At 37.3% G+C, this 25,269-nt stretch overlaps 2 protein-coding genes and 1 long non-coding RNA gene across 4 annotated transcripts in view; all 3 read left to right on the top strand.

Annotated features, from left to right (window-relative positions):
• The first annotated feature begins 751 nt into the window (after positions 1–751).
• Positions 752–6,697, top strand: LOC129923925 (uncharacterized). Its single transcript, XR_008775870.1, has 5 exons — positions 752–852; positions 967–1,125; positions 2,512–2,649; positions 4,851–5,011; positions 6,584–6,697. It is a non-coding gene; the product is annotated as an uncharacterized LOC129923925 (long non-coding RNA).
• A 2,084-nt stretch (positions 6,698–8,781) lies between these two features.
• On the top strand, positions 8,782–16,316 carry LOC129923924 (uncharacterized). Its single transcript, XM_056017067.1, has 3 exons — positions 8,782–9,047; positions 13,219–13,294; positions 15,660–16,316. Exons 1-3 carry the CDS (start codon positions 9,011–9,013, stop codon positions 15,889–15,891), a joined length of 345 nt encoding a protein of 114 aa, XP_055873042.1. The 5' UTR covers positions 8,782–9,010; the 3' UTR covers positions 15,892–16,316.
• Positions 16,317–18,600: 2,284 nt separating this feature from the next.
• Positions 18,601–25,269, top strand: part of LOC106078059 (uncharacterized) — a 53,496-nt gene continuing 46,827 nt past the window's right edge. The window contains exons 1-3 of one of the 2 annotated variants that reach the window (XM_056017060.1): positions 18,601–18,739; positions 21,966–22,045; positions 22,951–23,060. In XM_056017060.1, coding sequence (XP_055873035.1) covers positions 21,976–22,045; positions 22,951–23,060 — 180 coding nt within the window. In that variant the 5' untranslated portion in view covers positions 18,601–18,739; positions 21,966–21,975. The remainder of the gene's footprint in view (positions 18,740–21,965; positions 22,046–22,950; positions 23,061–25,269) is intronic. The other variant, XM_056017063.1, reaches the window with a different exon arrangement.

The following is a 25,269-nucleotide window of genomic DNA, read 5'->3' as shown; positions in this document are numbered from 1 at the left end:
GTTGATTCAAACACAAACTACTCTAATATTTAAAAAACAAAAAAAGAAATGTTATGTTTTTATCTATAGTGTTACTTTGCCAATAGCCTCTCACCTAGAGTTGATGTAATTTCTTGTCCAACCCTAGAAACTATTTTTTGGTTCCAAGACTACTACCAATAAAATATTTCTAATTCTACTGGTTAAATATTCTAACATAGATCCTTTCAGACCTTGCAACCTATGAGTGGAATTCATATAATTCTCATCTGTTACTATTTGTGATATTAACCATTAACCAGAGTTTCATTTTGGACATCTGCATGTTAAATTGCCTTTATTTCCTTAACTCATATCAGGTATCCATTATAGTATGGTAGACCTAACTCCCATATTTCAAAATTGCAGTCTTCACCTTGATTCAAATTGGAGACCCCAAGAGGCAGAAACTGTCACCCTCCCCCAGCTACATTACATAGAAATAAACATAATTACTTTGTTATTTAAAAAAAATAAAAAGAATTTCAAAAATGCATTTTTTTTTTAGAAAATCATACAAAACAAATTTAAATAGTTAACTTTAAAATAAAGAAAAAAATATTTTTTTTACACCCACTTTGCAAAAAAAAAAAAAATAATATTTGAACAAGATGTTTCTAAAGTTGTCAAATAATAAAAACATTTTTCTAAAGCCCAGTACATTGGATAACTTATCTAGAGTCACAGTACATCATTTTCTGTCATATGTTTGTATATTCTAAACTTACAGGTCAACTTGACAACACACCGGCACTCTGGACATCTGCCAAAGGATCTGATTTTACTGCTCAGAAACAAGCCAGTTTTATACCAGCTACTAGACAATAATGAAGAGTAAGGCCGAATACCTAGAATCATGTAACTACACTGTATGTATAATATTTATATTGAGATTTATGAATGCAAATTTAAGCTTTGCACAATCCTAGTTGAAATTATTTGTTTCAGAAAGATTCTGCACAGCAGAGTTTGTTTCACTTACTTGTTGAACAGCACAGCCGACTAAACTGTTTCAGTAATAATGGTTATTGACAATGTCAATATGGACTCCATCCAAGTGGTCCCTGTGGAAGGCTGGAGCACCAAGTATATGGTTCATATTCTACGGTGAGTCCTAGTTGACTGTCGTGATGACTAGACATGTGTTTGTTGTAGTTATGAATGGTAACTTTTCCACATTTAATCAACGAGAAAGCCATGTTAGTCACCACACCGTTTAGGCAGGGCTTGAACTCAGTTCCATTGTGGGGACAGTGTGAAATGTGTACCACTATACCATGTAGCCTTTATTTACATTGCTCTTTAAAATCCAAATGCTGGTGTTGTATATATGTAAGTAAAAAAGTAAAGTTTCCCATTCAGACCTTGGTATCAATGGGTGAGATCATGTTAAGGTCATCTGTTTCTATGGCCAACGGTTAATGAGCAGGGTGTCATGTGTCCAGCACAACGACCAACTGCCTTTTCTTTCCCGAACTAAAGTCGTACCCATTAGAGTTGGGTGGAATCATGGACACTCTTAAAATCCAAAATTCAAATTCCCAGTGTTCATCAAGATTCAAACCCAAGACCCCAAGTTTGAAAGCCAAGCCCTTAACCACTCTGCCACCTCGCCCCCCCCCCCATCTTTACTTTAGTCCAGTTGTATATATTGATCTTACCTAATTCTTTATGATGCTACTGCATCAATGTCATGTCTTTGATTCACAAAGTAAAGGTTTGGCCATTCACTTTATAATAAGGATTGAAAAGTATCAAACTAATGTTTTATTTTGTATATGTAAAACATAAAGCTTAAAGTTGCTCTATGGCCATTAATGCATGGATCATTCTGAAAGGTAATAGATACAAATGGATGAATATAACACTCAAACTGAACTAAAAGAAATAACAGGGATTCAATCTCATCTCATCATCATCTCATCTCTGCCTATGGTCCCTTCTGGGGCATAGGCCACCGACCACCTTCCTCCAGGCATCTTGGTTCTGGGCGAGTCTCTCCAACTGTCCCCATGTCTTGCCCATCTGCTTGGCATCTGCTTCCAAATCGCGGCACCAGGGATTCAATCCCTCCACTTATATTCTTGTCTCTTTGCCAGTTTGTCCAAAATAAAAAAGTCGCTTTTATAAAAGAACAAAAAAAAAACTTAGGGTAGCACAGAAGTCACCAATGGATTGGACCAGTTTACATTATCATAATATAGTGGCAAATTATGTGCTATACAAATAAGAAATATCCACTTTCAGTAGCACATTCCTTGTTCCATATGCTAGGACAAAATCTGTACAAATGCTTCTTCTTCCCTAGTGCTATTAGAGCATGGAATGGGTTGCCTGAGTTAGCCAGGAAAACCAATGACTTGGCTGATTAACATGCATGACTAGATTGACTTGAAGTAATGTCTGTATTTCATAAGATAAGATAAAAACCAGAATACAAGAAATGACTAAATGATATTGAAATATATAAATGTCTTTTTATGTTCCCATCAGGTTCTTTCCTTCTGTTACAGTTGTTACATTTGAGAGAAATCAAATTACAATCAAAACTAATTCTACAGAGAATATCTTTGTCTGGCATAGAGGGATGGTCTACAAATACACTTCTAAGATAACAGCAGTGTTGAAACAGTAAGTTTTTCCTTGACTCAAAGCTGAATTCTGGAATGCTAGTCATGTATCATTAGTTAGTCATCATCATCAAACTCCCATTTGAGTGAGGGCTTGAGAGGCTCAAATTCTCTCTTGCAAAAGCCCTGGCCCCTGGTTTCCCAGACCTGTTGAGATGGAGATCAGCAAGTCTGGGGAAGTCAAAAAGAATATTGAGTCACTGTTTTCTCTTCTTCCCCACAGTGGGGGCACCGTGAGTCAAGAGTTTGTTACCCAGAGCATAGAGAATTAAGAAACACAATTTTACTTTTCTCTCTCTCCCTTCCCTTTGCTCAAAGATAAAAATAGATTTATGAACTTAATAATACAATATCATGTCCGCTTAGAGGCGCGGTGGCTGAGCAGTAAAGCGCTTGCTTCTGAACCGAGGGTCCCGGGTTCAAATCCTGGTGAAGACTGGATTTTTATTTCAGGATCCTTGGGTGCCTCTGAGTCCACCCATTTCTAATGGGTACCTGACATTAGTTGGGCAAAAGTAAAGGCGGCTGGTTGTTGTGCTGGCCACATGACACCCTCATTAACCGTAGGCCACAGAATCAGATGACCTTTACATTATCTGCCCTATAGACCCAAGGTCTGAAAGGGGAACTTTACTTTACTTATGTCTGCTTAGTATGACTTGAATACACTGAATGACTACACAACACACATCTGTAACATTTTGTGAACACATTCTTATGGACGAGTTTCAAGAACAAGTAAATGAAAGATAGCAATCGACACAGTCAATCATTTCATAGCAGAAAGATGGGAAGAAGAGAGATTTAAGTTGTATATGTGGAAAATTTAAATTCACTATTGAATTTGACACGAATCGCCCTTGAATGGAAAAAAAAAATAGGTAACTGCATCCTTTCATCACAGCCAGACAGCTTCCAGCCCTCATGACAACCTGTTATGCTGGGTGTTCAGTATAAAGGAGTCCTTAATCTAATTTTAAAAATATCTTTGACATTGAACAAATCATTCCCGTAATGTAATTCAAGAGGGTCTCATGAATTCAAATATACATCAGGTTTTTTTCTATTAAATTTTGTGACTATTTTATTCTAATCTTACTTGAAAACTGGATGCTGCTGCTAGGGTTGGCATGGTAAAACAGTGCTGAATTAAGCAAAGTACTAGTTTATGGTGGAGATAGTCCGAGATGTTTGAAAGATTAGAAGTTGACTCATTTAATACCTAGGGTCAAACATAAAAAGAGATGGAGGATCAATAAAAGAGATAAGACTTGTTTAAGCTTAGTATCGGATGTCATAAGCAAACTGGAAAATCTAGAATAGAAACTGTATTCTTTGTTTGTGGTCTCTGTGCTCCTATATGGTTGTGAAAGTTGGACACTGAAACGCTGAGGCTGAGAGAACAATTCAAGCCTGTGAGAGTAAATGCTATAGATAAATGCTGGGTATCAGATACCAGGAAAAGACAATGAGTTAGTCCTTTTACAAGTCAAAACTCTAATAATACAATAATCTAGCAATAATGTATAAAACACTGAACCATAAATGATAATTACAAAAGCACAACCTACTAAAATACTCTGAAAGACAAAAGATACAAGTACATTTGATGACAGTTACAAACGCTATAGGCGAGGGTCATTTCCTTGTGTTGGCCCTTTACGACATGGTCACTGTCCTGGTGCAGCATCAAGTCCAGGAGAAACATGTGATACAAAAGGCTAGATACAGTTTAAAGGTTGGATACATTAACTTATTGATTTCTTAGTGGTTGCTTGTTTTTTATGGAACACGCTCTGGGCTCGACAGTCTCAGGCTCAAACATTGCTTGATGCCATCTTTCGCCATCCTGCAGAAGGTCAAGATTAGGATGTTGTCATTAACATAGAAACTAATGATTGTAATAATAATTAACGCCCAGGGTTGTTTCTGTGGACGTAACATTAAGTGTTTATTTATATGATGAAATAAAAATAAAATTAATACGGTAAATATTAATGATAAATTCTATAGGTAATCATTAATATTTAACAATATTCCAAAAAAAGAAACTTGAATACATAAGCTACAGTTGAACAGGGCTCCAAGCTTTCCTATTAGGTTACAACCAAAAGCTTTTCTTTAGTTGTGAAGTAACTTGAGTCTTCTATAAGCATACAACTATACAAAGGTTAACTTTTTTTGTCTGACAAATTTCTGAAGATAAATTCAAGCAGCAGCCTGGGCTATCTGAGGACCAACAAGCCTGTTCAAGTCATGTATGTCTTCCTGGCGTCATGTGATGGCATCCCTTCCAAAAGTGGATTGTCTGCTATGAGTTTGGTGGTTCCTATTGGACTTTTTATGGATGCCTATTACTGGTTGTGAGTATTGCAGTTATCCCTTTTTACACTGAACCTCTAAGAGATGTGCATGTCACATGTTGTGTACTAAGGGGAGGGCAGGAAGAGCAGCAGCCCCCCACGTGTAGGAGGGACCATGAAAAAAGGGTTTCAAAATACTACATAAAATATCTATTTCTGTTCCCATGTTCATTAACTTATTTTACATATTTGTTAGTTTTGTATTGAATACTAGTTACTGTTCTTTTGCTAATATGTACCTACACCAGTGTTTCCCAAACTTTTGACATTATTGTACCTTGTACCCCTTTTATAATTAATAATAATTTAATTTAATAACCCTAACCCTAAAAATTTGCTTGCATAAGAAGTCTGAGGTGCTGTTGACGTTTAACAGTTTGTTACTTTTTTTCGAATTAATTTCTACTGTCTACAAATGCTGAAAAAAGCAGTTTCACATAAGTAGGAAGTTGGAAAAGTCAAAATGTATTCCAGAACTTAAACCCACTGTAATTTACCCCACCCCCACCCCCTATTTTTTTTTTCAATGCTTAACAATAAGAGAGTGGCAATACAAGTTGGCCTGACCTTTTTAAATCACACATATGGAAATGAAAAGTTTATTTTATGACACATCACATTGCGAAGCTTTAAAACATCTCTCTATTGCCATTTTTATTGGTGCAATAAACACATCTCTTACAATTAAGTATTCCTAATTTATTTTAATTTATTTACTGAGCATAGCATAGTTAATGAGGTGCAACATGCGTATCCCCTCCAAACTCATATCCCACTTTGGGAAACATGGGAGATGGGGGGGGGGAAGGGAAGAACTCTGTAAATAGCTGCATGTGACAGACATCTTTGTCCTTTTTCTTTTTTCTTATGGTTGCTTATCAATTTTATTTTATTCATATATTTTGTTGGATATCAAGATATTTATAATAATAATTAGCATCTGCAAAATCTGACTGAGTGAGAGATTTAGATGTTCGAGTTCTCCCCTTTTAAAGTCCTTACTAAAAACTCCTTAGCTGGAACCATTTATGTATATATCTCCATACATGTCAATAGCTAATGGCTTCCAGAGGCATACAGGGAATAGACTTGCGTTCCTCTTCGGCCCATAGCAGAGATCACTGTAAGTCTGGGTAAAAAAACACTGATTTCGATGCTTTGCTTTATGGTCTAAAAAATTTGATTTGTTAAAATGTCTTAAAAAATAATGTAATTTTAATGATTGTTTTTATTTTCTTTTTTGGATCTGTCTTTATTTATTAACTCTTTCTCTCCTAATTAAGGATATTATCGTTGATTTGACCCCATTACATTAAATTAATTTTCGGTTTTATAAACTCTATTTTAAAAGAGCATACATTCTCTTATAATTCTATACCAAAAGTAAACGTTTTCTGATTTCAAACAAAATGCTATTGAAGTTTAATCACAACAGGGTAGAATGTACAAATGTAAAAAGTGAACATTCCGACAGAATGTGGAAAATAATTACGGAGATAAAGAGTTAAGCATATGTATAAAAAGGACTCTTAAGGGTTGAAACTATTAAAGTTGCGGGATTATCTCTTCTAGTACATCTGATGTGTCGCTGTTTCGTCTTCATCATTTCCTTATCTATATATGTCAACTGGAGGATGTGTCTGACCTCCGACTGAATACAGAACCTATTCAAATAAACCAGACAGGGTAAGTAACTCTTTTACACCGAGCATTGTTTCCCTTATGTCAGTTTTACTATTTAAGGTATTAAGTTACCAAATTTCTGTTTTGTTCCTGTTTATAAATATTGTTTTGGACATGTTACAGATTATTGTGTTTGCTTTGTCTTAGGCATGTCACTTTGACTAATTCCAGATTTTCCTTATTTTAAGCCAGTATGTCACTGTTAGGGTCGGTCCCAGAGAATAGCACAAAGGTGAAATGCAGCTCCCCGAAAGAGGATACTTCTTGTATGGGCAGCAGGGCTCTAAATTTGGAGCCTACTTGTATGGCGCTAGCTCAACCCATTCCTACATGCACCCTGCTGGCTTCTTGTCCTCTCCAATCTACAGGGTAACATCTTTTTAGGATACATTTAGAAACATAGTCAACATTGTTAAGGTTTGTAAAAAGTTAGCTTTTCTTTTTTTTTTTCCTAGAGCAAGTTCATAAATTTCAGTATAAATCTATGCATATAATGGTATATGGTTAATTTCCTATAAATTATTCCTGCTTCTATCTTTTATAAGGGGGCGCGGTGACTTAGTGGTTAAGCGCTCGGCTTCCGAAATTGGGGTCCTGGGTTTGAACCTCGGTAAAGACCGGGATTTTGAATTTCTGGATTTTTAGGGCACCCCTGAGTCCACCCAACTCTAATGTGTACCTGACTTAAGTTGAGGAAAGTAAAGGCGGTTTGTTGTTGTGCCACATGACACCCTGCTTGTTAACTGTTGGGCATAGAAACAGATGACCTTAACATCATCTGCCCCATAGATCGCAAGATCTGAAATGGAAACTTACTTTTTTTTTTCTTAATATCTTTTATGGCACCTCCCCAAGGGTTTAATTTTACTAATTTCTTGATCATCATTATGCTTAATGCTATCTACCTTTAGACTTTGCTGAGTTTTCTGTAAAGCTTCAAGAACCTTTGCTCCATGGGCCAGCTTATCTTATGTGTCAAATGTCCAGCACCATAACTAAACATCTTTAGGCCTTTAAGGGTAGCAAATACCTGGCTTCTAAATGAGAGATCTTGAGTTTGAACCCCAGTGAATACTGTAATTTGACCTTTTTTTTTTAGGGATGTCCCAGATTACACACAACTCTCATTGGTACCAGATTACACTCTTTGCAACTGTTGGCTATTGATTCAGATAAACTTTGCATCATCTACCCCATGGATCACAAGCTGTGAAAGGGAAATGTTATGCCCCTCATTTCCTCCCCCCAAAAAAGTTTATCTCAAAACTCACAAACTCAACAAAATGAATTCAATTCAACATTTGATAGAGTGTTTATTTGAGTGTATAAGTCGTGAAGAAGAAAATTTTACTTCAGTTACCCCCTGATTTTACCAGAGTGACCTCACATGTAGTTATTGAAGACTTTGTTAGATGTGAGAGCTGACCGGGAATGCAATTTGTAAAGTTTCTTTTTCTTGTTCTTGCCTTGGGTCAGGAGGATTTCGTTATAGATGTTCTAAGGACTTGTGTAATGGTTAGCATTCTTTCCAAGTTGACAATTTGATCAGAGAAACACCATTAGTAAAATCGCTAAACTCAGAGACACTTCAGGACAGAAGAATAAAAAGTAAAGTGACTATAATGCATACAACACTAAACAGTAAATTACAAATAGAAAAACAAAACATAATGAAATACTCAGAAAGATACAAGGATAAAGGCACATTTCTTGTTCCACACTCTAGAACTAATTTGCACAAGTGCTTCTTCTTCCCTAGTGCCATTAGAGAATGGAATGTGTTGCCTAAAGCGGCTTAGAAAACCAACCCCCTAGCAGTTTAAGTATAAAAGATCCTTAGGTCATGGCGTAGACCATAGTGTATGGTTGATGTCCCTTCCACAAACGAAGGACCCTAAAAAAATAGATAAAAAGTACCTAATTGTATTTCTATTATATTGCGAAACTCTTTAACAAATCGGGTAAACCCATTTTCACAGTAATTTATATTGGATATGAATATTTTGGCTGAACGGGTAAACCCATTCTCACACTCTACTTTTATTTTGTGGCAAAATAAAAAATAATGTGAAGGCAGCATTCTCTAAGTTTGGCTTTGATCTAAATTCCATCCATTAGATTAGTAATACCCAAACTAAGACCCGCAGGCCACGGGTCATATCCGGCTAGTAAGAAAGTAAAGCTACAAGTTATGGACAAGTGCTGACTGATTACTTGATTAGTGTTGATAAATTCCTACCTTGATGTGTTTTACAGTGTGGTCTGTATACCTATGGACACAGCTGTGTTGGAAACTGCTACTTGAAGTGTGACAGCATGAACTGCATTGACCTAGTGCTTGGAATATGTCCGCGTAAGTACTTAACTATTTTCTTTTACATTTTGTATAGATTTTTTGTTTTGTTTTAGAAACACTTTGAAGACCAGCTTAGGCACCAACTTGCCTTAGCTGACATAGAAGAGAGCACCATGCTTACCCTGGATGTGTCAAAATATATAGGTCACAGATGGGGCTGCGTAGGCACAGGAAATACTGCATTCCCCATAAATCTTTGGACTCGAAGACAAACCTAATTATTATTATTATTATGTTAGAAATGAACGAGTAGTCATTCTCTGGCGCTGCCAGGGTCGAGTTTCGCTAAAGAGAAACAAAATTCATCGTAGTCCCTTTAACAGTTTCCACTGAGGAATTTTCTGGTGATGTGGCAGGTCTGCAGCAGTACCGCCCTCTGACAGGCAACGAAGATGTTCCTAGAAATGTTAAGGGCCTTGAAGGTGTCTGTGAGGTCAGTTGTTATTATCCCCTCGGTTGATATAACAATGGGGTATATTGTTATTTTGGACAATTTCCATAGACGCTTAATCTCCAAGCCTAGGTTCCCATATTTTCTTTGTTTTTCTATCTCAGTTTTTCTTAAATTATGAGACAGTGGTACGGCGATATCGATAATGGTAGCGTTTTTTTCTTTTTTATCGATGAACAGCAGATCCGGGCGATTGAAATCTACCGTTTTGTCGGTCAGAATAGGCCTATCCCAGTACAGCAGATGATCAGTAGACTCGAGAACCTCTTGCGGAGAGTATTTATAATAAGGGGGAGTGTCCTTACCGATCAATTTGTACGTCAAAGCCAAGTGTTGGTGTATTAACTTTGCAACTTGGTTATGGCGACCTAGGTAGGCTGATTCTGATAGGGCTGGACATCCTGCCATAATGTGTTCAATCGACTCGCCCACATTTCCACATTTTCGGCATTTGTCGACAACATTGAGTTTCAGGATATGCTTCTCGTAATTTTTTGTCCTGATTACTCTGTCCTGTATTGCTGTAACAAAGCCTTCTGTTTCAGGGTAGAGATGACCTGCTTTGAGCCATGTTAAGGAAGCAGCCTTGTCGATGTTGTCCCCATGTAATGAAGCCGGAAATTTTCCGTGGAGTATTTTTTCTTCCCATTGGCGAATCTCATGCCCTACGTTGTCCAAACCGATATTGACATCAGCATTGTGTAGGTTCAGAGGGGTTGCATCGGAGTCGTATTTCCGTAGGAAGGAAACTAATTTGTTGCTGGAGGCGAGCAGTTTTGATCGTATTTTTAAAACTTGCATCTTACACAATTTGAAGATGTTCTGCAATCCACGACCCCCATCCTTCCTGGGCAGGTATAACCTTATGGTGGAGGACTTGGGGTGTAGGCATCGAAACTTGGTTAGTAATTTTCTAGTGAGTCTGTCAATGTCATGTAGGTCGGTGTCAGTCCATTTGATCACACCGAACGTGTAAAGGAGCACAGGGACGGCCCAGCTGTTTATTGCAGTGATGAGATTACTGCCAGACAGTTTGGTGTTGAGGATTTTATTAACTCTTTGCCTATATTTGCCAAGAAAGTCCTCTTTTAATTTCTTATGGTTTATCTTGGCATTCTGGTTTATTCCAAGATATTTATAAATAGAGGCGGAGTTCAATTCCTCGATGCCTTCAAATTCAATGTTGGTGTTCGTTGCCTTGCCCTTTTTAATGCTTATGATGCCACACTTATCCAGGCCAAAAGACATACAGATATCGTCACTAAAGCATTTTACCGTTTTGATTAAGGTGTGTAATTTTTGCTCGGTTTCTGCATATAGCTTTAGATCATCCATGTATAATAAGTGGGACACACATTTTGTACATTTAGTGTCAACCCTAAAACCGTTTGTAGAGTCTTGGAGTAATGTAGATAGAGGATTAATCGCTAGGCAGAACCAGAGTGGAGATAGTGAGTCACCCTGGTATATACCTCTTCTTATGTGCACAGAACCTAGTTTATCACGATTTAGGTGCAGGTTTATCTTCCAATTATTCATACAGACTTTCAATAGTTGTTTTATTCTTGGGTTGATTCTATGGATGTCCAGGGTTTTTAATAGCCAATCATGCGGAACTGAATCGAAAGCTTTTTTGTAGTCGATGTAACACATGTCTAAATTTCTCTTTCTTCTATTAGCTTGATGCAATATAATACCATCTATAGTTAGCTGTACTTTACAGCCCATCGACTCTTCAATGCAACCTTGTTGTTCATCTGCTAGTAGCTTATGGGCAGAACAAAATTTATACATTTTACTTTTTAAAAGTGAAGTTAATAGCTTATACACCACTGACAGACAAGTGATAGGGCGATAGTTTGATGGTTGGTTCGGATCACCTTTTTTGGGGAGGAGAGATGTTCTCCCTTCAGTGAGTTCTAACAGCATTGAAGACGGTTCTGATATTATCTCGTTAAAACTTGATGTTAGTGGTGCATGTACGGCTGTAAGTTTTTTCAGCCAAAAGTTGTGTATATTGTCCGGTCCAGGAGCAGTCCAGTTGTGGGTTTTTGAAATAGCTGCGGAGACTTCCTCAGCTGTGAAATCCTCATCAGACATTTCTGGTATTAGGTTGTTTTTAGTTTGGATTTCCTCAATCCAGTCAGCCTGCACATTGTAATGTAGCGGGTCGGACCAAAGCGCCGCCCAGTAGTTGGTAAAGGAGCCGTGTTTAGTGCTATCAATGGTTTGAATTTTGTCAGCACCATTATCAGCTAGTTTACGGAAGAACTGTTTTCTCGTGTGCTGAAATAAAGCGTTATGCTCCTTTCTTTTGGTGGTTTCGTTGTAGCGCTTTAACCTAGCTCCCTTTAGTTTAGCTGTCTGTCTCAGAGTATCTTTCAAACATAAGAGTCGTGCGTGGCTATCACAGTCCGTCAATTTGATTCCAGTTGTTCTTAGTATTGTCTTCATTTTGTTAAGTATTTTCGCGGAATGATTGTTTCCCAGATATTGTCCAATTGTATCCATTTGGCTCCTCAGTTGATTTATATTGTCTTCAAGGCGCCTTTTCCATGCTGGCACATGTTGTTTTGGTCTTTGATTAATTGGGCCTAGCTCGAAGGTCTTTTGTCCAGAAGGCTCCGTGACAGCCACAGCGGCGCAGTATATAGCGAGGTGTGTCTCAAACAAGTTTCTTGGTGTTTCAAAATGGTTGGCTAAGACTTTATTTATTTCATTAATATATGTGTTTGTCTCTTTCTTGACGTTTAGCTTGGGGATACGAGGCCTAGAGTTAAGATTGGTGTTTTTATAACGGTCTATAAGATTAGAAAATTTTGAGTGTAGCTCATTGCTTATTGCCGATGTTGGGTCATTCTCTTGTTGGTTGGGTGTTCTACTAATGTCTTCGTTGGTCGGCTGTGTGGGCGTGTCGTTTATATCTGAGATGAGCTCTTGTATATGAAGCTCATGACCTATTTCCCTTCTTATCACGTCAATTTCTGCAGGGGTCAAATAACATTTTTTAATTATTACAGATCTTCTGTCTACAACATTCTGCTCTGTAAGGTTTAGATTAGGGTATAATTTGTTAAATTCCAGGGAGAGTTTTTGCCTATAACCTGGGAGAGGTTTATCATCACAAATGTTTACACGGAAGAACGATTTGATAATGTCTATATTCATTTCTCTTGTCCATTTGATCCTTTTGGCTCCTCTTGTTCTACCACCAACAGCACCTCTCAATTGTGTGGGGTGCGAGTCAGGGAGTAGACCGACCTCTTGTGTTTGGTCATGAGGTTGTGAATTGCCCTCAGTAAACACTCGACTCATTGGTGAATAATAGTTACCGCCTAATTTATTTCATATTATTATTATGTTTTGGAAGTACTTTTTAAAACTGAAAAATATTACATCCTATGCAAACACGCCCACAGGATAGTGGGGGATGTCAGCAGGCAGGGTTTTATTTCCTGGCACTATTGAGATGACAGTCTAGAGTGCATACTTCAAGACAAAGATGCCATTACCTAAATAAATGTCGCTGCTACCATTTTTGTGGTAAATAGCTGAAACCATTGAAATAATACGATATGGATGGAGTGTCATGGACTATGGTTTAAGTACCACTACATTATTATTCATTGTGAGCTAGAGTCTCACAACGTAAAGTTAATTTCCTTTATCACATTGTAACAACCAAATGGTTTACGTGTTAACTTTTTTTTCCACCAGCTGAAAAGAAAAAGTTCCTGTGGTTACTTCTCCTGCTGCTCCTGCCTGTACCAGTATTGATTCTTTATGTCGTACAGTGAGTTTTTTAGTTTTCTGATGTTTCATTGTTTATAAAAACTTAACATAAATCTTCATTCCAGATTGTATTTACTTGTACTCAAGGCAGCAGCATCATTTGAATGAGCTATTTGCAAACAGTATCTTCATGCCCAGCCAGTTATAATGTTGTTTAAGCATCATGTTATAATAAATGTATCCTATCCTATTAATTACAGCCATTCCTTAGGAACAGAAGAGAATGTTAAGTATCCATGTGTTAAATTTTATGTGAATGGTTATTAGGGACTTGTATCTGTATCTATCCCTTTGGGGCACCATGCAAGATTTATCAACCGTCTTTCTCCATTCCTCTGTCTTTTCAACATAATGTTACCATTGTTGTGGATGGATCATAAACTGAGTATGTTGTAACAAATTGACTACCTGTGGCTGATTGTTTCTGGAAATAGACATTGCTTAGTGTGTTGACCACTGAGTTCTTTTTACCTTTACCTATCCTTTAGTCTGTTGGACTGTGGGGGCACGATGCAAGAATAGTCAACTGTCTTTCTCCATTCCTCTCTGTCTTTTGCCTTAGTTAGAACCTCTTTCAATGTCCATTCTTTTACGTTGTCCTCCCATCAGTTTCTCTGTCTGTCTCTTCTTCTTTTTCCTGGTACTGTTACCTGAAGGAAGGTCTTTGGGAGCATTGAAGATCTTGCAGTGATTGGACCCCATGATGACCTGCTATCGTTAAAAAAAAAAAACGCAAGCTAAAAATCTATGGCCGTATTAGGGACCTAAACTCTGCTAAGTCATTGGTTGTCCTACCTGATTGAAGCAATTGTTTGTATGCACTAATGGCTCTAGGGAATAAATAGCATGCACAAATTTTGTCCCAGCTTGTGGAATAAGAAATGTGCCTTTATATCCAAGTTTGATATTTTAGAATCACTTCTTAATATTTTGTTTTTATGGCTGACAGTAAAAAAAAAAAAAAAAATAAATAACATTAATTTCATTATATGATAATACTTGAAGTATACAAAAATATTTTGTTAAGAATTTTAGTATTATTAAATCATTTTTAGTATTGTTGTATTTGATCTGGCCAGCCCTCATTCTTCTGGCTTGTGCACTGAGGTGTGAAGAGCCTTCTCTTTGGCTGGCTTGTGCACTGAGGTGTGATGAGCCTTCTCTTTGGCTGGCTTGTGCACTGAGGTCTAATGAGCCTTCTCTTTGGCTCGCTTGTGCACGTGTGATGAGCCTTCTCTTTGGCTGGCTTGTGCACTGAGTGTGATGAGCCTTCTCTTTGGCTCGCTTGTGCACAAGGCATGACAACTTACTTCTAAGAAACCCTCCCTGAAACGCGCATCATATTATTATTAGGTTCTACTTGTAAAAGGTTGTACAAATATAAAAGTCTTTTGTTTTTTTTTGTAAATACATACAGTATGGCCCGATTTTTTTTTGTTACACTAATACTTTGGGTTTCTTTTGTGGGATAAAATTTCTTTTGTAAGACAACATTTCTTTTGTGGAATAACATTTCTTTTGTGGGATAACATTTCTTTTGTAAGATAACATTTCTTTTGTAAGATAAAATTTCTTTTGTAAGATACCATTTCTTTTGTGGGATAACATTTCTTTTGTAAGATAACATTTCTTTTGTGGGATAAAATTTCTTTTGTAAGACAACATTTCTTTTGTGGAATAACATTTCTTTTGTGGGATAACATTTCTTTTGTAAGATAACATTTCTTTTGTAAGATAAAATTTCTTTTGTAAGATACCATTTCTTTTGTGGGATAACATTTCTTTTGTAAGATAACATTTCTTTTGTAAGATAACATTTCTTTTGTAAGATACCATTTCTTTTGTGGGATAACATTTCTTTTGTAAGATAACATTTCTTTTGTGGGATAACATTTCTTTTGTGGGATAACATTTCTTTTGTAAGATAACATTTCTTTTGTAAGATAACATTTCTTTTGTAAGATAACATTTCTTTTGTGGGATAACATTTCTTTTGTGGGATAACATTTCTTTTGTGGGATAACATTTCTTTTGTGGGATAACGAGTAGCAACATATTTTTTAACCCAGGCCCACATGTACCTTGCCGTTGTGTATCACTGCTTTAAAGGAATAAAACATTCTTATATATATATGTATGTATTTCTCTGTTTCAATTTACATCTTGAGAGACTATCTTTTCCCTTTGCAACTTCTTGTATGATTAAAGAGGCCAATCCTCGATACAATATTGCTATTGCTGGTATCTGGGAAGTTTTTTATAGTCTTATGTCTCGTTCAATTGCAATGCTTGATAAAATGTTATTTAAAATGATGTTAATAGCTGGAATCCATTTCTTGTAACCCCCTTTGTTTTTTTTCTTCTAGTGATCGTACAGATGAACCAAAGGCCAAAAAACAGGATCTCTTGCAAAAGCGATTAAAAACAATCACTAAATCTGCAAGCCTAAGGTCACAAGGCGCTGACACTGAGCAGCAATTAAAAACAATCACTAAATCTGCAAGCATAAGGTCAGAAGGCGCTGACACTGAGTCCCTGACGTCTCTGGCCAAGATGGCTGGCATTTATTATTTTCCTCCCGAGGAGACGCCCGTTTAAATTCTTCCCTGACATTAGTCAGTACTGTCATTATTTCACAGCCTGACAGCCACATGTGATTTCCTAGTGTTCTCACCAGCACAGACCTTAAGTCTTAAACCATCGTGCTCCTTCCGAACAAAAGGCTAGATCACCAGCCTACAGTGGTGTTGTTCTAGATGAAGATTCATGTGTAATGCGGAAGAGACTCGATACAGGAAATGCCTCTTTTATGTTCGCTACAATGTGTGCTAGTTGAATGTGGTGATAAACCAACGCATTTTTTTTTCTAATGTCTTTATATGTAACGTCTTTCAATATTAAGTTGATACAAAATGTGTGTTATAACGTCTGACAATTTAAATCACTATAATGACACAAGACTTATTATTATCAATATGTCAACAAGCAATTTAACAATGTATGTTTTGTATATTGACCATTAGTTGTTTATGTCTTCTTTACTAAAGAATTTTCAAAACTCAACTTTTGAGCTGAATTTCAAATAAATAAATGACTCCTATAGTACTAGTGTTGTTTAATTAAGTGAGCTATGTTTATCAGTATAAAAATGTGCAAGGTGTGTTCTGGATACCAAAGAGCCTTGACAGTGTAGCAGTTGATTGATTCTTACATGCAGTGCTTTTAGAAAAAAAATAGGTGCCGGTACTCAGTAGTTGATTGCCTAACTTTTAACTACTAAAAATTAATAATATACGTTAAAATACAAGAAAAGTAATCATTTTTTCAAAAAGGTGCCGGTACAGCCCTATGTACATGGATCTTCATCATTCTCATTTAGCTCCATTTGATTGAGGGCTTGAGAGTTTCCCTTTCATAAGCACTGAACAGTAACATTGATTTGATAATGAATAATAATCTTTATTGTTATGGATGACCAGTGACAGTTTTCTTCAAGTTATACACCATTTTATAAAATATGTTAGGCCAACGGAAATCTACCCTGTGATATTAATATTAGACAACCATGAAAGCCATCTTTCATATGCTGCCCTAGAATGAGTTAAAAGAAATAACATTCATGTTATTACCCTACCACCTCATACAAGCCATAAGTTACAGCCACTAGACCGCACTGTATTTGGACCAATGAAAGCTGCCTTCAATAATCTTGCTGACTCTTGGCAAATAAAACATGCTGGGCAAACTCTGTCCATTTATCAGCTGGCGGAGCTTGGAGGCACAGCTTTTCTCAAGGCTTCTACATAACAAAATATTTTGTCTGGCTTTAAAACTAGTGGTGTGTGGCCTCTAGATAAAGACATATTTTCGGATGAAGAATTTCTGCCTTCGGACGTTACAGACAGGCCTATGGTTGCAGACACAGACATTGCAAGACCAAGGGCACATTGTAGCTCATCAATCACCAGACACTGACACTCCTTTTGTTCCTGATGCAACTCCACAAGCGGACACATCAATTAATTTGTTAGTCCCGACAGTATCTTGCGACGCAGCTCCACAAGGGGACACATCAATTAATGTGTTGGCTCATACAATATCTTCGGATGCAGCTTCACCAAAAATGTTAGCTTCGCCTGAAATATTTGCAGGCTATCCTAAAGCTGCTCCTCGCAAGCAAACCAACAGAGGTGAAAAAGCGTGGAAAATGTATGCTTGCGACATCATCACCAATGATGGAGGAAATAAAATTGAAGCAGTGCGTTAAATCTGGAGATAAATCCAATGTTAAAAAAAAAACTATTTGATACTGATATGACTGATGATAGGACAGATAGTATTAGTGACAGCAGCGACAGTAGGGATGAAAGTGTTGATGTCAGAATGGATGGTGTCGAAAGTGTGAATGTTAACGACTATGTTTTGTGTGAGTTTGAGGTAGGAAAGAAAACAAAATATTTAGTTGGTAAGGTTATGAAAGAAGAAGATGAGGATGGTGATATTGAAGTTTCTTTTTTGCGAAAGAGTGGGTAAATGGTTGACAAGTTTTTTTGGCCGACTGTAGAAGACATTGGGACAGTCAGACTAGGACAAATTAAAACAATTTTGCCACCACCAGTAAACTGCAAAGGCACAAAAAGAACAGAAAGATATATCTCATTTGATGTCTCTTTAAAAAAAAAAATTTCTATTAATTTCTTTAAAGCTTCTTGTGTATTCCACAGGTGGTCCATTTCTCCCCCAAAGCCGGTCTATTTCTCCCCACAGGTGGTCCATTTCTCCCCCAAAGCCGGTCTATTTCTCCCCACAGGTGGTCCATTTCTCCCCATATTGGGGTGGTTTTTTTTATTTCATTTTTTTTCTTATGTATGATAATTTTTTTTTATAGACTATATTTTGAAATAAATGGTTACTTTATTGAGAAATATAACAAACATCTCTGAGTTGTTGTTATTATGTTTTTATGTAACTTTTAGTAAAAAAGTAAAAATGGTGGACCATTTCTCCCCACTCTCCCCTATGCTAAATTGAACTTCATGCTGCCAATGAAAAAACAGAAGAATTTAGAATAGGGTTTTAAAAAGTGAGAAAAATCGATTTATACCTTTAAAAAAAAAGATAGATTAGGGATTAGGCCTATCAACACCTAGATTACCACGCACACAGGATACACATAAAAATAACAACCTAGCTATTTATAGTTTTATTAGACTTCAAATGAAAAGGACTAATCTCATACTAGAAGCACATTTTCGCACTAAGATTCACATTCAATACTGAAAAAAATTCAAAGCGAAAAATACACTTCCGTATAATCAAACTTTCAAGAAGATTTTTTTTTTGATAAAGATGGTCTAAAATAGATAAACCTGTCATCCTTGAGGCAACAGTGTCTGTAACTAACCTGTGGGCCTACACATCCTTCAAGTAATGAACAATATATATGGTAATACTAAAGCACAGGTTAATCAATGTCCATTCTTTTCTTTATTGTCATTTCGATCTTTTACAGCCTTAGAGAGGCTCAAGGCAAGGCTCAAAACGAAAGTAGGACTTTTAAATTGTAATAACTGTGTTAGTGCTATTAGAGCATGGAATGGGTCGCCTGAGCTAGCCAGGAAAACCAGTGACTTGGCAGAATTTAAGTCATTGGTTAACATGCATGACTAAATGCATGACGCGTAGGACGTAATCGTCTTCTTTTTTGAAGTAACGTCTGTATTATATAAGAGAAGAAGATAAGATAAGGGCTAACAAGAATTCTTATCCGTGTGCGTAAATTAAAAATGGCACAGCTAGATTCTATTTAGTTTCGATCTAAATGTTATTCCTAATGCCAATGCATGAAAGCATTGGAAGAGCTGACAGAACCGGCAAGGGAAACCACTGATGTAGCAAAGATAAAGTCTCTAATTAACTTGAGCTATGGCAATTATTTTACGCTAAGTAAAACTAAGAGAGAGGACCGCTCATATTCCTATAATCTATATTCATCACCTTGGGAGGTCCATCCATAGAGGGGATCTGCGAGGAACGGATTTGAGTTTGGGCCTTAGGCACATCGGCACAATTTAGGCCATGTCGTGCCCGTATTCCTTTAAGGATCACTCTCCCTTTAAATAACAAGGGCTAAATTCTATACAGTTAAATCATTAAAAACAAGGTCTATTCACAGTTAAAATAGTAAAGGTAGTAAAAATTTAATAATTTGGTAAAAATCTTATGTAAATATTATATGTTCACAATTCATAAATCAGATCTTGTTAGACAACCCCACCTCCCAGACAAAGCCCAGTACCTTCCCAGAGTCGACATTATCGAATAGTGTTTTTAAGTTGTGTGCTCTAAAAAATTTCTCCCTGACATCCTGGTATCTGGGGCAATCAGGGGTGGACTGGGTATCAAAACCAGCCCGGGCATTTCTAAACCATCCGGCCCATAAATTGTAAATTATATGATGGACATCCAGTTCTAGGTCTATCTGTCCTCAAAATCATTATGTTAAATTTGATAATGTATCGATAGATGTACACATGCTTACAGTGAACACTATGTCCTTATAAGGAATAAATACTTTATGTTTCTTTTTAATCGTAAAGTGTATAGGCCCTAAAAGGATGAAGCTCTACATAAGTAGGCTATTACATTATTTCGGAAAATATGTTAGTTTAAATTAGTAGGCCTTCGTAGAGTCTGTAAAAGATTTTTAAGAAAATTCTTCGCTCAGAGGTCCCTTCCCCTGAAAAAGGAATACTATGAAAAATTTAACAATTTAATAGTGGCATCCATGCGGCCCTTATCTTACAAAATACAGGCGTGATTTCAAAAAAGGAGATACTTACTGTGGTCCTACCGGCCCATTTGGATACCGGCCCACCGGGCATTTGCCCGAATGCCCATATAGCCAGTCCGCCCCTGGGGGCAATCATTGAGGATATGTTCCACGGTGAGGCGAGAGTCACAGTGCTCACAAAGTGGGGACCCCTCTCTCTTCAGCACAAAAGAGCGCGTGATGTAGGTGTGGCCAATCCTAAGTCTGGACAGGAACGGATATTGGGGAAATCTGTTGCTGACGGCCGTTGACTTGTAGCACCAAACTGCTGGTAGACAACTAAACCGCTGTAAGCGTATTATATTTTAATTTATAAAACATGAAATGACTTGAATTACTTCTTTGTGAAAAATACTAATTTAAACTTTTATTACAATATAGACAATAACTTGAGATGAAATGAAACAAAACTAATATTTTAAACAGATCAAACGATAAAAACACGTCTTTACACTCTGTCATCCTGGAGTCGTCTGGCGTACCCAAGACAGCTTACAACAGTGCAGCTTATCTTGCATCATTCACTCTGCCTAGCCACCAACCAATTGTTAACATCTTCTCACCGTCACCATAGAAATGCACACACACACACACACTAAATAACATCTTGTTATGGAGACTTTCGTACGCGACTGCCAACTGCTTAATTACACATTCTAGTTCAGCAAATTATGCGACGTTTTTGTTCCCCATTGACCTATTCATTGACTCGCTCTGACGTTTCCATTTCCACTTAAGTGCTTGTTGGGTCTGAGCTACTCGCCTAGACTCCCCTTTTACCAGTGTAAGCCATGGATTTTATTTGCTTCCATAAATGCCTTCATTACAAGGGGTTGTGTAAATAGGATTATTTCCGTATAAGACTAAGACTAAGACTGCTTTTATTAATCCTTATGGACATTTGTTTTGATTACAAAGACTCTTTTTCTCATATAAAAACAACACAATAGAAACATTCACATAAATAGAACAGACCCAACATAAAGAGGATGGATGCCTGGTCGTGCGGTTTGCGCGCTGGACTGTCGATCAGATTTATCGATGGTCCAGGGTTCAAACCCTGCCCGCTCCCACCCCCCTTCGTCCTGCGGAGGTTTGGACTAGGAAGTAAGTATCTTCAACTCTGAAAGAACATCGGAAACATGTAAAACAAACTAAAAAAAAACAGTTCATTCAGCGACTACACACAGGCATCTTGGTCCTTTTCATGTTTCTTGATCAAAGGGTGGCGTTGATAAAGTCTGACCGAGTAAGGTACCAACGAGATTTTGTTCCGCTCTGTTCTTGTCTTGATTGACAGCAGTCGCCGACTTGACGTAGTTATGACGGAGCGGGTGGCTTCCAAGATCTTCCGACAAGATGACCTGTTTGTAGGCAGAGCATTTGTCTACAGTATTACAGTCCGAAGACTTGAGAACAACAATAGACACAAATACACACAAATACACACACAAATACACACTGATCACTTGGACTTCATATCTACATTCACGTTGTACATGACTAACTATTGACTCAACTCTCTTACTAAAGTGTTACTTTTTTTAAAATTTCTCTGACTTCATACGTTGCCATATCGCTACCCCCCCCCCCCCCCACTAACAACTGAATAACAAGGTTCATCAAAGTAAAATAAGGTGCCATAAGTTCAACATTTTACCCGCGACAGCTTGCACAGCACATCAGATAACATTATCACATTACAGTACTGCAAACAGAGCAGTAATGCATAAACACGACACATAAGACTGTATTCTCTCTCTCTCTCTCTCTCTATATATATATATATATAAATAAATAAATAAATATATATATATATTTTATTTTTGTTTTTATTTAGACACCCTACTATGTTTCGCCTATGCTTCACGATATTGACTGTTGGACTACTGAGTGTATCAATCCCAGAGGCGGCCCTAGGTACTGAAGTCATAATTAATGTCATAGCAAATGTTACTTTACTGACACATTGGATAGTTGTGAGTCAAAGTTATGGAGTGATAGGTTAAGGTATCCCTTTCATACCCAGCTCATCAGTTTCTCTGACCGATGGTTAAAGTGGATGCCCAGCCGCCTTTATTTCCTAAGGTATGTCAGTTACCCAGGAAGGTAGGGTGAACTCACCTTCAACCCTTGTGCTGTTAGTGAAGACAGTTCCACCGGACTCAATATCTGAGCCACACTTGAAGGCCAGAAGTTGGGCTGGTTGTCAGAGGCTATTTGGCCATTAGGAAGCCTTTTATAGGTAGTGGAGTGCTTATATCTATTACCACAAACTTGCGGAAGTCACATGATCTCTATTTAGCAGTTTATTGACCACCTGTTCATCTATTCATATATCTATCTATTCATCTATCTATCTGTTCATCTATCTTTCTGTTAATCTCTCTATCTGTTCATCTATCTGTTCATATCAGTTCATCTATCTATCTGTTCATCTATCTATCTGTTCATCTATCTATCTGTTCATCTATCTATCTATTCATCTATCTATCTATTCATCTATCTATCTGTTCATCTATCTTTCTGTTCAACTATCTTTATGTTAATCTCTCTATCTGTTCATCTATCTGTTCATATCAGTTCATCTATCTGTTTATATCTATCGTTCATCTATCCGTTTGTTAATCTATCTATCTGTTCATCCATCTATCTGTTCATCTATCTATCCATTGTTTATTTGTCCATTGGTGAATTTTATTTTTGTTGTTGATATTGATACGAGTTCTTGGTCATCTATTTATTGTTCATCTGTTCATTTGCCCAACTGTTTATCTATCTGTCTATACATCCGTTGTTCATCTGTAGGCTACTTCTGTCCGCAGGACTTTCTGATGTTTATGGTTCCTCCTTTCTCTTTGCTCTGCCCACTAACAACCAGTCAATGACAGTGGTCCATCTGATTATGACGACCTTGTCCTTTAACCAAGTCAAGGTAATGTCACTCGTTGACGTCTGCTTCTATGTCATTGTGAACGTAACCAAAAAAAAAAGAAAAGAGAAAAACAAAACAAAACAAAACTTGATTCTCAAATGATATTGAGTAAGCCCAGAAAAACCCATCTTGCATTAACTCTGTGGACGTGAATATAGAGTTGAAGCCTGGGGCTGAAACAAATGATGATACATACATATATTAAACACAAATGAACAGCAGCACCAGTGACCAAGTTTTTAAACGAGAGAAAGTAGTGAATTAAATGCGACGAAAATAAGGGACCCTGGAAACGACATCACCTCCTAACGATAACGCCCTAAGCAAATTTAACTTCTAGACCATGGGAATGTCCAAACATTCTTCTGATCCAGAGTCGTTTTGCCCATATGCAAATTACCACCCCAGTGGTCAATGGTCACATGCCCTAGCTAGCCCCTCCCCCCACCTCACCACATCCGTTCACTAGCTAATTTTTAATGGACATTCCGATGGTCATTGTCGTTTCCAGGGTCACTGGTTCGAGCCTTGGTCGGCGCAGTCCCTTGTTTTCGTCGCATTTAATTCACTACTTTCTCTCATTTAAAAAACATGGTCCCTGGTGCTGCTGTTTATTTATGTTTAATATATGTATGTATTGCATTAACTCTGCATGTATGAGGTGGCTGACTGGTGAAGGGATGTCTCGGGTTCAAATCTAGATGAAAACTAATGATGGCTTTTGTGATTTTTAGGACGCCCCTGAATTCACCCATCACTAATAAGTACCTGATATTAGTTGGGAAATGTAAAGGCTGTTGGTCGTTGTGCTGGCCACATCAATATAATACAAATTAAAATTAGACTTTTGCACACTTTGGATTAAAAAAATTAAAACAAGAGAGAGCAGCAGATCACAACATAACCTTTATTAATTAATCAAGATTACATACAGGGGTGGGCCTACATCGATGTACATATGCAGCCAATGAATGAAATAAAGTCTAATTAGAGAAATACAGTCTATTAACGATAATAATATATCTGTGCCGTCTTCGTGTCGTGTAATATAAGTCAGAATACTCATTTGAAAGATTATAAGTAAATAAGTAAATCACATATGTTACAGATTAAATGTAAAATAAAAAACAAAAAAAACTAAAAAGTTATCATTTAATCTTACGAGTATCTCCCTTACATTTGTTTCTACCTTTACATATCCCTATATCTGTTGGACCATTGGGGGCACCATGCGAGATTTGTCGACCGTTTTTCTCCATTCCTCCTTCCATGGCAGGCCCGTCCATTCTTTTCTGTTGTCTTCCCATCGCTTTCTCTGACTGACCATTTCGTGTAGTCGCTGAGTGAACTCTTTATGTTGTGTCTGTTGTATTTATGTGTAGGCTTCTGTTGTGTTGTCTGTATATGAGAAAAGAGTCCTTGTGATCGCAACAAATTTCCAAAAAGATTCAATAAATCAGTCATAGTCTTACTCTTAGTCTTCTTTTTCCTGGTACTGTTCCCTGAAGGAAGGTCGTTTCGAGCCGTGAAGACCCTATAATATGGCAATACATTTTTAGCTTGCGTTTTTTTTTACGAGAGTTAGCAGATCATCGTGAGGTAAATCACTGTAGTAACCCTATTGCATTATTTTTAAAACGGAGTATTTTTCTGAGAAAATAAAAGCTTACAAAATTAATTTTGAAGATAAAACGGTCCGTTTTCCAAAGTAAAAAAGGGGCTATTGCATCTAGATTTTGCTAGCAGTAACATTTTGTGAAATCAGATGTACAATACTTCTTATTGGTCTTAAGATCTAAATGTGACAGACAGGCAGACGGACTACACAACACTAATAGCGGATTTTCCCCCCTTACTGAGGCCGCTAATAAATGTCCACACACAGTTCTAGAAAGTTTAGATATCTGTGGTTGAACCTTGGACAGAATAAAACTGAACAGCTAGAAATATACCCCCAATGTTTGTCATTGAGACCAACATATCTTTTAGTAAGAGATAGCCAGTTAATAGAAACCTTTTTGCTAATAATGTGCAAAGAATCGAGACCAAGTGTTATAGAGACCTGTAACGGCACAACCTGTGGGAGCTTAGACCTATTCCTCGTTGCTACGTCACAGGTCTGCATGTGGGTACCTTAGACCTATTCCTCGTTGCTACGTCACAGGTCTGCATGTGGGTAGTTGAGACCTATTCCTCGTTGCTACGTCAA

Source organism: Biomphalaria glabrata, chromosome 18 (assembly GCF_947242115.1).
Source record: "Biomphalaria glabrata chromosome 18, xgBioGlab47.1, whole genome shotgun sequence".
Classification (NCBI taxonomy): Eukaryota; Metazoa; Mollusca; class Gastropoda; family Planorbidae; genus Biomphalaria; species Biomphalaria glabrata.
Note: the sequence above shows the minus strand (reverse complement) of the source record. Positions and strands in the feature narration are given on the sequence as shown.